The sequence below is a fragment of the Paramisgurnus dabryanus genome, chromosome 24 (genome assembly GCF_030506205.2).
Source record: "Paramisgurnus dabryanus chromosome 24, PD_genome_1.1, whole genome shotgun sequence".
NCBI classification, from domain to species: domain Eukaryota; kingdom Metazoa; phylum Chordata; class Actinopteri; order Cypriniformes; family Cobitidae; genus Paramisgurnus; species Paramisgurnus dabryanus.
Window position 1 is genome coordinate 2,750,328 of NC_133360.1, and position 16,451 is coordinate 2,766,778.

Below are 16,451 nucleotides of genomic sequence, written 5' to 3' on the forward strand. Positions count from 1 at the left end.
GTTTCTTTTTTCTTTCTTCAGGTAGTAACTTAAATATATGAGAAGGAAAATAGATTTGAGTGATTTCCGATCGATTTGACACGTCTACGCTATTAAAGTAATAGTCTACTCATTTTCAATATTAAAATATGTTATTACCTTAACTAAGAAGAGTTGATACATCCCTCTATCATCTTAGTGCGTGCACGTAAGCGCTGGTGGAGCGCGCTGCTACACTTTGATAGCATTTAGCTTAGCCCCATTCATTCAATGGTACCACTCAGAGATAAAGTTAGAAGTGACCAAACACATCAACGTTTTTCCTATTTAAGACGATTAGTTATACGAGCAAGTTTGGTGGTACAAAATAAAACGTAGCGCTTTTCTAAGCGGATTTAAAAGAGGAACTATATTGTATGGTGGAACAGCACTTTTGGGAGTACTTCAACTCGGCGCAGAAACACTCTCTCTCTCCCATTATGAGAGGGAGAAGGGGAGCGGATTTTTCAGGCGAGTTGAAGTACTCCCAAAAGTGCTATTACGCCATACAATATAGTTCCTCTTTTAAATCCGCTTAGAAAAGCGCTACATTTTATTTTGTACCACCAAACTTGCTGGTATAACTACTCTTCTTAAATAGGAAAAACGTTGATGTGTTTGGTCACTTCTAACTTTATCTCTGAGTGGTACCATTGAATGAATGGGGCTAAGCTAAATGCTATCAAAGTGTAGCAGCGCGCTCCACCAGCGCTTACGTGCACGCACTAAGATGATAGAGGGATGTATCAACTCTTCTTAGTTAAGGTAATAACATATTTTAATATTGAAAATGAGTAGACTATTCCTTTAAGAGAATATGATGTTAGAAGCTTTTGATAGGTGACTAAACAGCAGTGGTAAGATATTACGTTTACCTAAAGCGAATAGAATGTGTGTTTGTCATTTCGTTTTACCTCAGAGTCTAACATTATTCTAGCGAAAATAAACGGCTATGGGAAGATCTGTTAACCTAAAGCAGGGGTCGGGAACCTTTTTATCCAGAAGAGCCAAACAAACAAAACATTTGAGAGAAAATTTTCAAAAGAGCCACAGCAAAGTTTACACTCGTGTATTAGAAATGTTTGCACATTTTTATGTAATAACAACAGCAGTAATATACAACTTACACTGGTAGTAGTTCTGGTAGTTTTATACAACACCAGTAGGTGTCAATAACGCAGTTATTTTTAACTCATTTACACTCAAGCTAACTGTAGGTTACTACAAACAATACTACATTAAAGCACTATATTTTGTTCACTGACATAGTGCTGGTTTCTAGCACTCCTAAGACACCACAAAAATTAGAAACAGGCATCATAAACAAGTTATTAACAAGAAGTGCATTGCACCCTGCTTACATTAATGAGATTTCTGTTGCTGCATCATTTTACTGAGTGCTTTGTAGTTGGGGTCATAACTGGTGAGATTCAGCTTCATGCAGGCATTCAGGCTTTCATCCGTTAACCTTGAGCGCAGGTTGTTTTTGATGTTGTTCAGATGTGAGAAGGACTGCTCGCATGTATATGTTGAGCCAAACATTGTCAGCACAGCAACACTGACATGATGCATTGTGCTGAAAGTGGCTGGAAGTTCGTTCCAGGTTTTCAGGATGAGATTGTCTTCGCGTTGTAGTTTTCTCATATCTGCCCACTTATGTTGCTTTGCCAGTTCTGCCCGCTGACGAGCGAGGCTTTCTAGTTCGGAATTCAAATTGATAAATTTTGACACCCACATATCTGACACCTTCAGTTCAGCAGCTTCCAGCTCAAAATCTCCAATGGAGATGCCAGGGATGACACTCAGGTTTTGTGGATCCACGGTGCACATATGTGGATGAGTTATGACTTTGAACAAATCTGCATTTCTGCGAAAGTCCGCAAAACGTGATTTGAATGACATCAGTAAATCAGACGTAAAGGCTGCGAGCTGCCTGAGGTCGAAATGATGAGCGGGGTCCCTCGCTAAGCAATCCTCTCTGTATGCTCGCAATCCTTCGAAGTGCAGGAGACGGCCACTTTCAATGTCCCTGATAAACAGTTCCAGCTTTGTTTCAAATGCAAACACTGCCTGTTGCAGGGACAAGATTGTGTTTCCAATGCCTTGCATTTTCACATTGAGGTGGTTCATATGACTTGTTATATCCACCAGGTAGTAAAACTTCAGAAGCCACTCAATGTCAGTGAGCTCGGGATGAACATTTCCTTTCATTTCCAGAAATGCCCTCACTTCACTTAAACAGGCAGCAAAGCGGGCGAGCACTTTTCCCCTGGATAACCAACGCACATTGCTGTGCAGTAGCAGCCCTGGATAATTACTCCCCACTTCATCCAGCAGGGCCTTAAACTGGCGATCATTCAAAGCTCGGGCCACAATGAAGTTCACAATGCGAACGACCAATGACATCACTTCGCGAAGATCCTCTCCACACGACTGAGCGCACAGTGCCTCTTGATGCACAATGCAATGAAAGCTTAAGATGGGCCGCTTCTCTTGCTCACACAGAAGTGCAACAAATCCTTTATGTTTTCCTAACATACTGGGTGCTCCATCAGTACACACAGATATAAGTTTATTTAGTGGTAGCTTTTTCTCTGCAGCAAAATCCATCAGAGATTTTAAAACATCCTCGCCTCTTGTTGTATCTTTCATCGGCAAAACAGAGAGACTCTCTTCACGCACTGTATCACCCGTCACATACCGCCCGACTATGCTTAGCTGTGCTATATTACTCACATCGGTAGACTCATCCAGGGAAAGAGAAAAGTAACTACCTGAACTAGGGGTGGCACGGTCCATGAAAAAAATCCGAACCGTTCGGTTCGCTTGTCTCGGTTCGGAGCGCGTGTGTACCGCACGGTTCAACGGTTCATGGCATGCGCAATGTAGTCTCATGCCCTGTATGTGACCTCAGATAGCGTGTTTCCCTTTCGCGCGAAAGAAGAGGTGACTGGTTTGGAGTATAAGTACTGCAGGTTATTACGTGTAGAAATGGCAAGTGGGAGAGAAAAGGAAGTCTGCCCGCAGTTGGAGGATGCGCCAGCGTCGTATAAGTTTGGTGTGTGGAAACATATTTTTATTTCATGTTACTTATGATGACAGCGGAAATAAAACAATAGATTGAACTGCAGTCTGTGGGTTGAATATGCTCCAACAGCCACAGGAGATCGCCTTCTCTCCGACCATTTATCTAATCTGAGGTACTGACAACAATGTTTTACGTCTTTTCATATTCAGCGCTATTTTTAGCCTTTCATTGATAAAATTAAAGCGGCTGATTTCCGCGTAGTTTCATTTTGCTAGCGTGTGAAAGTTGCGCGATCTTATTTCAGAAATTGCCCCTCAAAGTAATCAGAAGTGGTCAAAAGTGGACAAAAGAGGCTTAAAGAGATTTTAATATTACAGGTGCAAAGGTTATGTTTCTCTCTCGTCCACATAAACTCTCCGTATTAAAGCAGCCTCTCAGTGTTAAATCTAAGAGCTACACTGAAGTTGTCATTTTAATAAATGCAAGTTATCTTTGTGTGCTAAAAATGCACATAAAGTTCATGTAGATGGCAATACACATTCTCTTTTTTGCCAATTAAATGAAAAGCATGTTGAAATCATCAATGTCTTCCCTCTTGCTCTATCAAAATCTCATCTGGCTTTCCTCAGAGATGGTCCAATGTGCTTAAAGTCAAATTCAGTTTGTGCATGATTACATGATATAACTTTTTTTAATACTGTATCCTAAATTATGGATAATTAATACATTAATAAGATAATACATTTCTGGCGTGTGAAAAATTTAAAGAAAAAATAACAACAAGAACCGTACTGAACCGTGAACCGTGACCATAGAACCGTGATACGAACCGAACCGAGGGTTTTGTGAACCGTGCCACCCCTAACCTGAACTGATGTCGTTGATCTGCATCTCCTCTATCTGGCGAGCCATCACGAGTGCACGATCATGAACAGTTCTTGCTGACAAAGGCATGTCTTCGATCTTTTGGATAATTTTATCCTTGTTTGGGAGGTCGTTAAACAGTTCTTTAGCCACACTGAGCATGCAACCCTTAATGTAGGCTCCGTCTGTAAATGGTTTCCCACTCCGCACAATCTCCAGAGCCCCAGCAAAGCTCGCAGAATTCAAATTCCCGCTTTTGTTGGTCCATGCAAGCAGCTGCTGCTGTCCCGTTTCCATTCTCCGCTGAAGCTCAGCGCAAGCTTTTTTTCTGCAATCCCCATCGGGATATTTTGCGGCGAATGCTGCATGGTGCGTCTCAAAATGTCTCTTAACATTTGACTTTTTGAGCGACGCAATACGTTCATTGCAAATGAGACACACTGCGGACCCCGACTTCTCCACAAATGCAAATTGATCCGTCCATTCGGGCTGGAATGAACGGTAATTGTCGTCTTTTTTCTTTTCGCCATCTTGCTCTCGTTGATGATGATTTTTAATTTTTAGTTAGGTTGTTGTTTAACTTGATGTGGACATGACACAGGCACGTCGTCCAATTAGAATTCAGCTCTCTGACAGGTAGGCTAGCTACAGGCCAAATGCCGCTGTCAATCATGTTAAGCTGCGAGTGTCTTACCAAAATATTTTAAACATATTTTATTTTATTTTACACATTCATAATTATACATTAATGGAGTATGCTAATAGTTTAAAAATAATTTTGTCATCTTGTTCGAGGGTGTCTTTTAAGTCAACATTTGAAAATTGGAGAGCCATATAAAATCCGGAAGAGAGCCATATATGGCTCGCGAGCCATAGGTTCCCGACCCCTGACCTAAAGGGAATTAAATGTTTATTCCTTTTTAATAAATATCTGTTTTAAGTCTTCTATATTGTGTTAAAGTCACTGGTTGTTTATATATTTGATAAAATACCATGTTATCTAAATATGTGTTGAGGTATTTTATTATATTAAATTAAATTAAAAATAACCTGTGTTATAATACATTCATATAATATAACATTCAGTAATATAACATTAAATTATTCTAACGTTAGGGGAACGTTAAAATAACCTTAAAATAACATTAGGGGAATGTTTCTTTTCTTTAAGAAAACATTCCTTGCTATTAAACAAAATCCTTGGAAAATAACATTCTAGAAACCAAAAACTAATGTTAGGGGACCGTTTTGGGTACCAAATTGTTAGCTGGGGATGGGCAGAAATAGTTGGCTTACATGGAAATCCAGGATTTATTAATATTCTACATTAAACAGTGTATTTTTTATTCGGGCTACTTGAATTCATTTCGGGCTACCAAAAAATGAATGAGTGCCTGCCCGAAGGGCTATCAGGGATTAAAAAATTTTGCGAGCCCTGATATACTTTAACATAATATACTGTATATGAATAAATACAATGCAATGCAATGATCACTCACAAATGTGGTGATCCAACACTTATATTGATGTGACAAAGATATGTACTATAGGCAAGAAGTTAACAATAAACTTTATTATCCAAAATGAGTCGGATATCAGTGCACTAAACAGTAAACTTGACTTATTTTAAATAACTTTAAAACACAAACAAAACAAAATACATAAAACTTGCATCATTTTCAGTTTTTACGAGAATAACGTTATAAAGATAAACTTATGAAGTCATTGATTATTAGCTTTACAAGTTGTGTACTTCACAAATTTGTTAGCCACTCACCGTTACGAAGACAATGCTTGACGGAGCACATACTAATGTACGCTATGTTTAATGTTCTGCACAACGTTTTTATAACACAAACCCAGGGTTCCGTGCAAACTTTAGACTTTTATAAAACTAAAGCGTCTTCGCTCCGCCTCTTTTATTTAGCAAGGGTGTAGAGTTGCGCGAGCTTATTGAATCAATTGCTCTGAAATGAGCATGTTAACTAACAACACATGCAGCAGTAATCTCATATAGTGTTATATAAGTGCACGGCTGCGCATAGTTTAAACGTGTCATTTCTCCGTCTCGCGTCATTTCTCCCGCTTGCGTTTTAACTTGCAAGTCGACAAAGAGACGGATTAAAAACACCCAATGTAAACGGGAATGCGTCTCTCTTGTCCATTTATAATCCAATCGACCAAAGCGCGTCTTAATACCAGGTGTAACAATGTTGTGAAGAAGACACTGCGTGACTGCTTCCATGCCACCTGAACTGAGAGACTGACTGAAGTGAAGGGGGTGGGGGATTGGATGGTGTCACTACAGTAAGTGACCTGGGTCATCATTAGCAACCAGTAGGACGCACTCTGCTGGACAAACAAGTACTTGCATCTTTCAAATGCATTTAATGTGTTCTGTAACAAACGTTCATATCGGCGCATATCTGCGGCTTATACGCCGATACAGATATATCTGCGACATGCTCATATCGGCCGATAAAATCGGCAAAACGATAAATCGGTCGGGCTCTAATTACAGGTGTAAACGTTATGTTTCTCTCTCGTTCACATATTCTCTCTGCAGTATTCAGTTTGTGCATGATTACATTATATAACTTTTTTTTAATACTGTATCCTAAATTATGGATAAATAATACATTAATAAGATAATACATTTCTGGAGTGTTAAAAAATAACAACAACAACCGTACTGAACCGAGAACCGTGACCATAGAACCGTGATACGAACCGAACCGAGGGTTTTGTGAACCGTGCCACCCCTACTAGGCTATAGGTCCCTGGGGCCTCATTTATCAACATTGCGTAGAAAATGTTCTATATTAGTACCTACGAATGAAATTTAGAATGTGCCTAAGTACAAAAAAATCGGGATTTATCAAACGTGCGCACGTGGTTCGTACGCACATCAGTAAGTAATCCTTGATGATAAATCCCACTTGTTCTTAAGCACCATGCTCGTGCACGTTCATGGTCATTTGCATTCCGAAACGCCTCCAATGAACCATATATGGTGACAACACCTCCCGTTATATGTCACGTGGTTGTGCTTTTTCCCTCATCGCAATAATAAAATGACAAAGAGAGCGTAAAAGAGGAATTTTACAGACACAGAAATTGAGTTACTGGTGGATGAGGTTAAATCCTAATAACACATCCTGTTTGGTTTAGTTAGTGCGGGAGGAATGACTAACAAAAGAAAACAAATTTACATGGGAACATGTTACCAGTGAGTTTAATTCCGTTGAATATGAGGAGAGAACACTTCCAGAAATAAAAAAAGTGGTTTGACATTAAATTATCAGCAAAAAAAAAAAAAAAAAACGCGTCACAGCACACCGACATGAAACGAGTGCAACTGGAGGAGGACAGACAACTTTCCACCTTGGACAGCAGCATATATTATAACCAGCACAGCATATATAACCAGCATCATTGGCGCGATCTTTGAAAACGCACTACCGGCGGAATGGATTATTTGCCAAGTCTTCCAATAACGCAAGATAAGCCATTGCACTGTGTCAAGCATTTGTCGGAGACTTCCTTTATACAAATCACATGTAGAGCTTTCACAGATACAGATACATATCACATATTGCTGTTACCATACTGACATTAATCATTTTTAACACCTGCTTGTGGATAAAAAATAGACACTTCTTTACTCACTGGAACAGGGTCCTATGTAGTATCGCTATTCTACCACTAGATACTCTGCGTACGCATACTCCGAGGTGTGCGTATATTTACACACATTTCTACGTATAAGTGCAATTTGATAAATTCCACACTGCGTAAAACTGTTCCTACGCACACTTTACGCACACTTCTGTGCGTACGCACGTTTGATAAATGGGGCCCCTGGACTTTAAGAAGTAGCTCACCTACTTTTAAGTTGGTTCTGAGGTTGCTACACAAAATTTGTATATACTCTGCAGTGTTTCCCATATATTCATTTATCTGTGGCGGGCCGCCACAGAATCAACACTGGCCGCCACAAATAGATTTTTCATGATTCCCATTTACATTTTAATTTTACTATTTAAAACGGCTTAATTCATTGCAGCGAGCGCGCAGCGCGCCATCATCCTCCCTCTCTCGTTGTGTGCAGCGCAACAGCGCGCGCCCCCGGACCCCTCCCCTCTCTTTGCTGAGCCTGCACGCCTCTCTCACATAACAGTGAAAAGTATTTAACTCCGTGTTCCTCCGTGTACTTTCTCTTTTTCGCGTAAACGTCAACACTCACGGATGTTACTGAAAGAGAAGTCGGTGGCTGATTAAGTTCATCATGAGAGTGACTTAACAAAAGGTTAGCATAGTGTTTCCCACATAAACCCGTTCTGATGTGAGTCTGTGTCCGAGCTCTCTCCCTACCCATGATGCGGCATGCCGATGCACGTGTTCTGTAGTAACAGCAATTGTGTATTCTCTCATATTTCTGAATTTGCAACAAATTGTCTGCGCTATACAATAAAATACCACTCGTATTTTAAATAAAAAAGCGCTCATAACACAACAACACTGATGAGAAGAGCAACACCAGTACAGCCTCAATGTAAACGTATGATGATTTTTTTCAGACAAGGTCGCGTTTTTAGCAGCAGTTTAAGAAAGAGCTGATTGGATTCAACAAAGAGTTACTGAGTCGTGGGTCCTGTTTAGTCACTATTTAATAGACAACAGAACAGAAACTATGTAAAAATAGCATCCTAGTTGTTTTAAAATGCAATATAATGTGACGGATCAAAGAGTAAAACACGGCGCAATGACGTCTAATCAGCGTGTGACGTCATCGCCGCCACAGTATCTCAAAATCCTGTGGGAAACACTGCTCTGTTCTGTGTCTTCTGAACAGATATTAAAGCGAGTTAACACAAACATACAAATTTTTGCTTATTCCCTCACCCAATGAGAATCGATAAGAGAATCGATAAGGAATCGGATCGATAAGCAACATCGATAATGGAATCGGAATCGTTAAATTCTTATCAATTCCCATCCCTAACAGGAACACACACACAACATGATCAGCTCATAAAGTGGTGGAGGAAGCAGAAAGGGTAGTAATGTTGTTTTTGTGTTAATAAGAAAACAGTTAAAACCCAGTAAAACCTTACTTTGTTATTATGCTGTGTGTTGCGAACACAAAGGATCACAACAGATAAGGAGAAGACAAGTACATTCATCTTGCCAAACATCTCAGCTTTATTTTACAATCATGCTCAAAGTAATTAAAGCCTTTATCAGAAATTGAGACAAAGCACTAAGGCCATGTTTACATTAGAGCATTTGCGTTTTAAAACGGGATTTTAAAATGAAAACGATCCTCGTTTATACTGGCATTTAAAAAAGAATCTTCATCCACACTATACACCACCATAAACGCATGAAACATGACCAATCACGTAACTGGGCATGCGCATAAAAGTGTAAAATAACTTATTACTCTAATAATAGCTTACCTTTGCACGTTTATGCAGCCTAGGGGTGTGCGATATTGACAAAAAGTCATACATGGGTCCTTTGCTGGCAACTATAACAGACACTATTTTTGAACCTATAAAAATGTGTTTGGGAAAGTCTTATACTGTTCTATCTCCCCCCTACAACATATTACTATGATTAATAGGTTAATTTTGATTTTAGAACTAAACAGAAAGGTCTTTATGATTTAAAAAGAAAGCATTCAAGTGAACAGTACTAAACAGTAGCGAACTTGAAGCAAAAATAAATTTCAGCAAATGCAAACTGAAGTATTGCTTTAGCCTACCAGAAATGTTTATTGCATTAATTTTTAAACGTGTGCGAGGTCCGTGCACTTCCTCCGCTAGCAACACACAAATAGCTAAAAGCCAAGCGCCTAAATGAACATTATATTAATGACGTTAAGTTTATTGTTTTTATTAATTTATATTCACAAAACTTATCAACAAAACATCGATTAAAATTAAGAGACAAATTATCTGAAATGAAATTCATTTTAAAGTAGCAAACAAAACTTACATTAAACTGGAAAATAAAGTCTGACCAATTACAATTCTCCCTTCATATTGGCCTTTGCAACGCCTATATGGCGTTTAAAATTACAGTCTATCTTTCGTAAGCTAACTAAATTTAAACAAAACATAAACACATTAAACCCAACAATACTCAAACATTCATATAAAACAGACATTATATATAAGGATACATGTTAAAACAATCCGATATAGCGTTTATAATAGCTGGTTGGTAGATGTTTACTATTTTTGGCAAAACCTCCGTTGCAAACCAACATTTACATGAATAAAATAATTTTTACTTTGAAAATGATGCGCTGTCACGTTAATATCAGCTGTTCGTTTACATAAGACTCCGTCTACGTTCATTTACACTCAGAGCAACGTCTGAGTTCTCAAACTAAAACAGGGTCTTCAGCGTTTGCGAACGAATCCGTTTATGAGGGTTGAAAACGGTGAGGTAGTGTAGATGAAAGGCGTAAACGTAGCAAAAGTAACGCGTTTTAAAGCATAAACGCATTAATGTAAACATAGCCTAAAAGCTGCCATCAAATCCAGAGTAGGGATGGAACGATTACCGGTTTCACAATTAACCACGATAAAATGTCCTGACGGTTAGTATTTTCATTTAAAATGTAACTATTATTACCCCCATGTTTGATTACCTTGATTTTAAAAACTCGCTGTAAATTAGGGCTGTCACTTTTTATTCGATATTCGAATATGCATTCGAACATGACGTGAAATATCCGTATTCGAACTTTAAATAAACCATCCGGTTTTTTAAATGCCATATGTAATGCATTTTTTACAGTAACACCTCGTGATAGTTAGGAGGCTGAGAGTGAGACCGACGACGGCAACTGTGCGCAAGAGAGGGAATCAAATTTGACTAACATGAACCTATGTGCATGTGAAGATAGAATTATAGTTTGTATATAAAATGACATATTAATGTTTATAGTGTTAAATATTATAGCAGAATAAAAGCTCGTGTTAATACGTTCGCATTATGAAATTAACATGAATGAAGATAATTGTATTAATTTTACAACGCAATGTAAACTTTATATTAAACAACAACAGCATTTGTCTTGTAAACGGATTTTAAATGATAATGTGCTGACTGTCACGTGTCACATAGACGACAGAGTCAAGTGAGATCTGCTTAACTCAGCGGTAAGTTTGATTTCATCTCAAGTATCAAAGGGTTTGTGCTCTCTATCATTGAAAACGGGCGAGCAAACAGCACGCGCAGGGTTAATGTACTCTCCACTGACGGCTCACAAACGCGGCTCACAAACGGCTATATGTGTCCTTGTTGTCAATGATTACTTCTCACAAACACGCTCAAGCGCGGGATATGTGAGCTTGTAAATGACGGGCATTAAATCTGCAGAAATCCACGAAGTTTTCTGCCGAAATCTGCGGGCGCGAATTCCGTTTGGGCTCCTATACTCCTGCTGCTGTTTAAGTTGTCACGTTATTGTCTGTAACTGTTCTGAATCATTTTTTCATATATAAGTTTTGTATTCATAAGTTGATAACCTGCTGTTTCAAACATTAAGTAAAAAGGTAATCCAGACAGCCCAGTTTATGACTGTCACTGTTAATAATTTTGTGATTGAATCTCCATTACGGTGGGTTTTTGATGCGCGCCGGGGGGGGGGGGGCAGATATTCGAATATATCCGGATACATTGCATGATATTCGAAATCCGTTCGAATTTGATTTTTCTCAAAAGTGACAGCCCTACTGTAAATCCTGTCCAGCCAGAATCAGTTTGACACAGGCGCGCACATGCAACATAGTTTTTTGCACAAGAAGGAATATATTGTATTCATTCACAGTAAACTTATTAGACAGATTTATAAAATTTTTACCACAGAAATAATTTCAGGGACATGAAATATTAAATTGTGATTTTCAAAAATAAAACTTTTTTTTAAAATGTTTTCAGTGTGTGTATCAGTTCTTTTTGAACATTTCCATCTCATTTTAACAAAACCATGATCATATTGATAACCGTGATAACTTTGGTCACTATAATCATGATATGAAATTTTCATACCGTCCCATTCCTAATCCAGAGCTGCCCACACTAACAGCAGGCATGAAAATCCCTCACCTTTCGGCGAAATTCGCCGTTTTGAAGCCAAAAAAGGTGACCCACGTGAATCGTTTAGATTCGATGAGAAAACATTTTTTGGGGGGGGGGTATGCGCGCGTTGTTTGTAGACGCGTCCTTTGCCTTCATCCAACATGTATACCAGACATTAGGTTTGTTTGAGTTCGTGCTGCGCTGCAAAAACCGACAGGCAGGCAGCTGACATCAAAGTATCACGAGAGTGAATCGAGAAGTCATAAGAAAGTCTGCTTTCGAACGGCTCTCGCGCTACTGTGATGTCATCCGCATTTCTGCGTTCTTCGTCATACACGGTTGTTGAAGATACGTAGAGCAACTGCCTTCGGGACGTAAAGTCAACACAAAACGCTGTAAAACTTTCATTGTAGAATACTAAGGAATCAATCAATTAAAACAACACATCTACACAGACTGACATTTTAAAGTGACCTAAAATATTTTTGTTGGAATGGATTTGAACGAATTATGGACGTACTCCTCGCTTGTAAGTCACATTGGTCTACGGCTGTAAGTACTTAAATGTAAATATGGTGAAACTGCAAAATATTGCATGAAATGCTGTAATAAGAACATACTGTTACTAATACAGTTAATACAAAAATTTACCATTTACAGTAACAATTAAGCGATTTTAGACTATTTGAGCGACAAAGATGCTAAAGTGAACTGTTTTCAGTGCGCATACGCGCACAAACTCAAAAGCCCAAGCGTGTTTCAAAAATCACGCAAACCAAACGCATAATTTTTGGGGCTTGACAGAAGATATACGCACAAACTATATTGTAATACCACAGTCTCTGAAAGTATTCTCATAAAAACAGTTGTTTATTATAAGTGAGAAGTTGATCATGTGTCAGTGTATAGATCGCTTCTCCGTTGTTAAAGGGACAGTTCGTCTTATAAGAAATGCTTATGTTTGAGTCATTATGTTAATCAAACTACAAAAGACAAAAGGAAAATCACTTTTATAGCTTTAAAAAGATAAATTATAATTAATTTATAGAATGAAAACAGTGTTATATTAATTTGATATTGTTTCTCTACCTAATCAATACTGTTAGATCTTATTTTATTTGTAACTTTGTTCTTTTCTATTGTAATGTCTTGATTTGTTCTTATTTTATTTTCCCACATCACTTTTTTGAAAATTATTCAACCCATGACTCAAAAACCATAATGTAATTGATTTAACCAGTACTATATTGTAAAATTAATTCATTTTAAATTAGATGTAGGCCTTCTGGTCCACCCTATTGCAAGGCCAACTTAAAAATGTATGGCCTTGCGACTGATGGTCTGATTATGGCAAAATAAAATTATTGCAGATGTAAAATAGTAAGGGAATGTTACTTGTTACAGCTTTCCACATTTATCAACCCATTTAATTAAACATGGTTTCTGTTACTAGTCAAATGTTTACATTTTAAATTTGAAATCTAAATTGTCCATCAGAATTAAATAATTGAAATAATGGTCATGATGTATTTTTTGCGTATGTTATGGTGTGCATTTTGTTTCTGCGCACGTGGAGGGATGTTGAGTTCCTTCTTTTTTGTCCTTGGCCAATTACATGCCTGAAGAATAAATAAGTTAAGTTACAGCATGTTCCCTAATGAGGCCATAATATTTATTCTGGGGGGTCCTCCCACCTCGCGGCCCCATCAGAGGCCACATCGCCCCTCGAGCACCCTTCTCACCTTTTTCACCCCTGACCCGTTTTCATGCCTGTAACAGGAATAATCCGTCTTTATTAGGGATGGGCGATATTTTATTGTTTGCAATATACCGCCAAAATTTATCCTCGCGATGAAAATCTGTCGCCTCACGATTACAACGATAAATCTAATTGATGAGGTATTTTGTGCACGCCTAATTCACTGTTCACGTGAGGCTGAGGAGGTTCTTGTTGTTATTACCATGATTTTACCAGAATGAATTTACCAGTAAATACAAAAATGTGCTGTTCACACATGCAGTGACGTTCCGTCTTTTTACCAGTAAGACATCATTTACACATATCAAAATACCAGTAAACTCAGAGAAAAAGCAGAAGTTACCTGTGGCGCGCGGCTGGTGAACTCAGTGCTGTATTTGTAAACAATGGCAGGTTATGACTTAATATCCACGGTCCGTATTTTGTCTGTGGCAAACGCTGACGGTCTTGAAGTTGCTCGTGACCAAACAACATTGCTTCACAGAGGAGCGAGGTAAAGTTAGTTTAGGATTGATATTCGCTGCATACCCGCCTAGGCTGCTTTATGCCTGGCTCACACTACAGGATTTTTTAAATCCTGGCAGATTATGAAATCTGGTTGCAGCACACACATAAGGAGAATCTTGTCAGATATTCTTCTCTCAAATCTTAAACATGCTCACACTACAGGAATTTAAAATCCTAGTGCATCACACACTAAAGGATATTATTAGGATTATCTTGCCAGAGCAAGCACTTCACGTAGAGTATATAAAGGAATGAAGATTATGATACATTTATTATGATTTCTTTTTAAATATTTACAAAGTAGCAGCTTTCATTTTGAAACCTAGGTGATTTCTCCTCCTCAGCTCTTGTTTATGGCAATGATCATGATATGTTTTAAGGATGTGTTATGCAGGCAGTGTTTGAATGCATACTGTAGATGTATGCACAATCTAGCACCAACTCAGGTCTAATCCTTATGCAAGATTTATTTAAATTTAAACATCTATTTAAAAACATATTTTAAATATAATTGGCTAGCCTATATATCACTTTTTTTGCATATTTAGGAGCTACTATTAAGTGATGTATGCTATTTCTATCAATGCTCTGTTTTCCTGTTTCTTCCTAACAGGAATATTATTGTAGGTTTATAAGCATTGCTGCTAAATGACTTATGCTTGGTTAAACTCTATTTTGCACTGTTGTTTGCATTATTTAATTCCACTGTATATATACTGCTCTACAGTGGTATTATTTTTAGCTATATACTATGTAAATTCTATTTTTCTTGTTTATTCTTCTGAGGCTACTGGTCTTTGAGAGCTTCTAAACAAATTTCATTATAGTTTTATTATGACAGTAAAGTTTCTATTTTATTCTAATCTATTCTATCTTGCAGTGTAGTGTCTAGTGTAGGGCTGAAACGATTCATCGAGTTACTCGATTTACTCGATTCAAAAAATTCCTCGAGGCAAAAATTCTGCCTCGAAGCCTCGTTAAATTCCTATGACGCGCACTACACGCGCCGAGATCTGATTCACACGGACCGTTGTTCAATGTTCAGGAAGCACATCATAGCGCGTGGTACATTTTGAATTTAGTTGGCGCGATGGCGGAGCGAAGATGTCCATAAACGGCAGAGAGAGACTGTCTAAAGTTTGGGATCAATTACATTATCATTACATTCAGCATCTGAACTGAAAACATCCACTGCTGTTTCACCAAGCGTCGATGAAACAAGGTAACATAGCTTTCGCTGATTTTAATCCCATACTGTATTTGTAGCGGTTTGACTAGATATGATGTTTAGCTTTGATGTTTTCGTATTCACGTTCAATTGCTTAAAAAAGAACCCCTTCACAAACACGCATGCACTTTACAGGTGTGTGTACCAAAAAACGGCTCCACAGTGCAATCATTTATGGGCAACTTGTAATCTGACATATTTTGTTCCATTATAATAATCTCTGTTTTATTGGAGTTTAGCATAAGTTATTCTCTCTCACGCGAGTCAGACCGATCGCGCAATGCATCATATGCTTAAACTTTTATGTAGCCATGCAACAATAATTTCAGCATGCATTCACTGTATACAGCGGGACGTGATGTCGTAACGCGTTTTTTTTCGAACGGATTCTTAATCTAAAATGCACCGCAATGCAAGTGATGCAAACCAAATGCAGCGTTCTATTGAAAAGGAATGTATGTTTTTCTGCCGTACCAAAATGCAATGAAGCAACTGAACGTCTGACTGGGGTGTCACTCTTCCTCAAGCACAGCACGCGTGCACACAGAAACACAGGTGCACGTGCGCGCGCACACACACAGGTTGTTACCATAGCAAATAGGCTCACCCCAGAAATGATATATTACATGTTAGTAGCCTAATGGTAAATGCTGCATGTGTAGAAATGTACATAAACCAGATATTTACTTTGATGTCAGTGCTAGATTACAGCATGAAACCTGTTATGCATATTAATAAATTAAAGTGCTTAATTGTTGGCACTGGCACTTAATTTAATAATAAATAAAATAAATATAATAAATAATAAATTAATAGGCTTATTTTTTGGAGCCAAATACCTCTGTTTTTTTTAGAAATAAAAGCCAAATGCTTGAACATTTTACAGCCACGTCATTTTTGTTATGCATTATTTGTTTTGGTTGTTTAAAAACACAAACAAAATTTTT

General features: G+C 38.1%; 2 protein-coding genes across 3 annotated transcripts in view; one reads left to right on the forward strand and one right to left on the reverse strand.

The window, feature by feature from the left end:
- The window catches only part of LOC135721146 (muscle M-line assembly protein unc-89-like), a 163,780-nt gene that overhangs the window by 6,983 nt on the left and 140,346 nt on the right, over positions 1–16,451 (forward strand). The window lies entirely within an intron of this gene.
- Positions 1,381–4,785, reverse strand: LOC135721254 (SCAN domain-containing protein 3-like). Its single transcript, XM_065243445.2, has 2 exons — positions 3,913–4,785; positions 1,381–2,792 (listed from the first exon to the last, which is right to left on the reverse strand). The coding sequence occupies exons 1-2, from the start codon at positions 4,205–4,207 to the stop codon at positions 1,381–1,383; spliced, it is 1,707 nt and encodes a 568-aa protein (XP_065099517.1). The 5' UTR covers positions 4,208–4,785.

What these genes read in the sequence shown, in the direction of transcription:
- LOC135721254 (XM_065243445.2), bottom strand. Translation starts at nt 4,207, where the DNA reads ATGGAAACGGGACAGCAGCAGCTGCTTGCATGGACCAACAAAAGCGGG. An exon ending in GATCAACGACATCAGTTCAG is followed by an intron (nt 2,793 to 3,912) that starts GTTAGGGGTGGC and finishes CCCCTAGTTCAG; the next exon opens with GTAGTTACTTTTCTCTTTCC.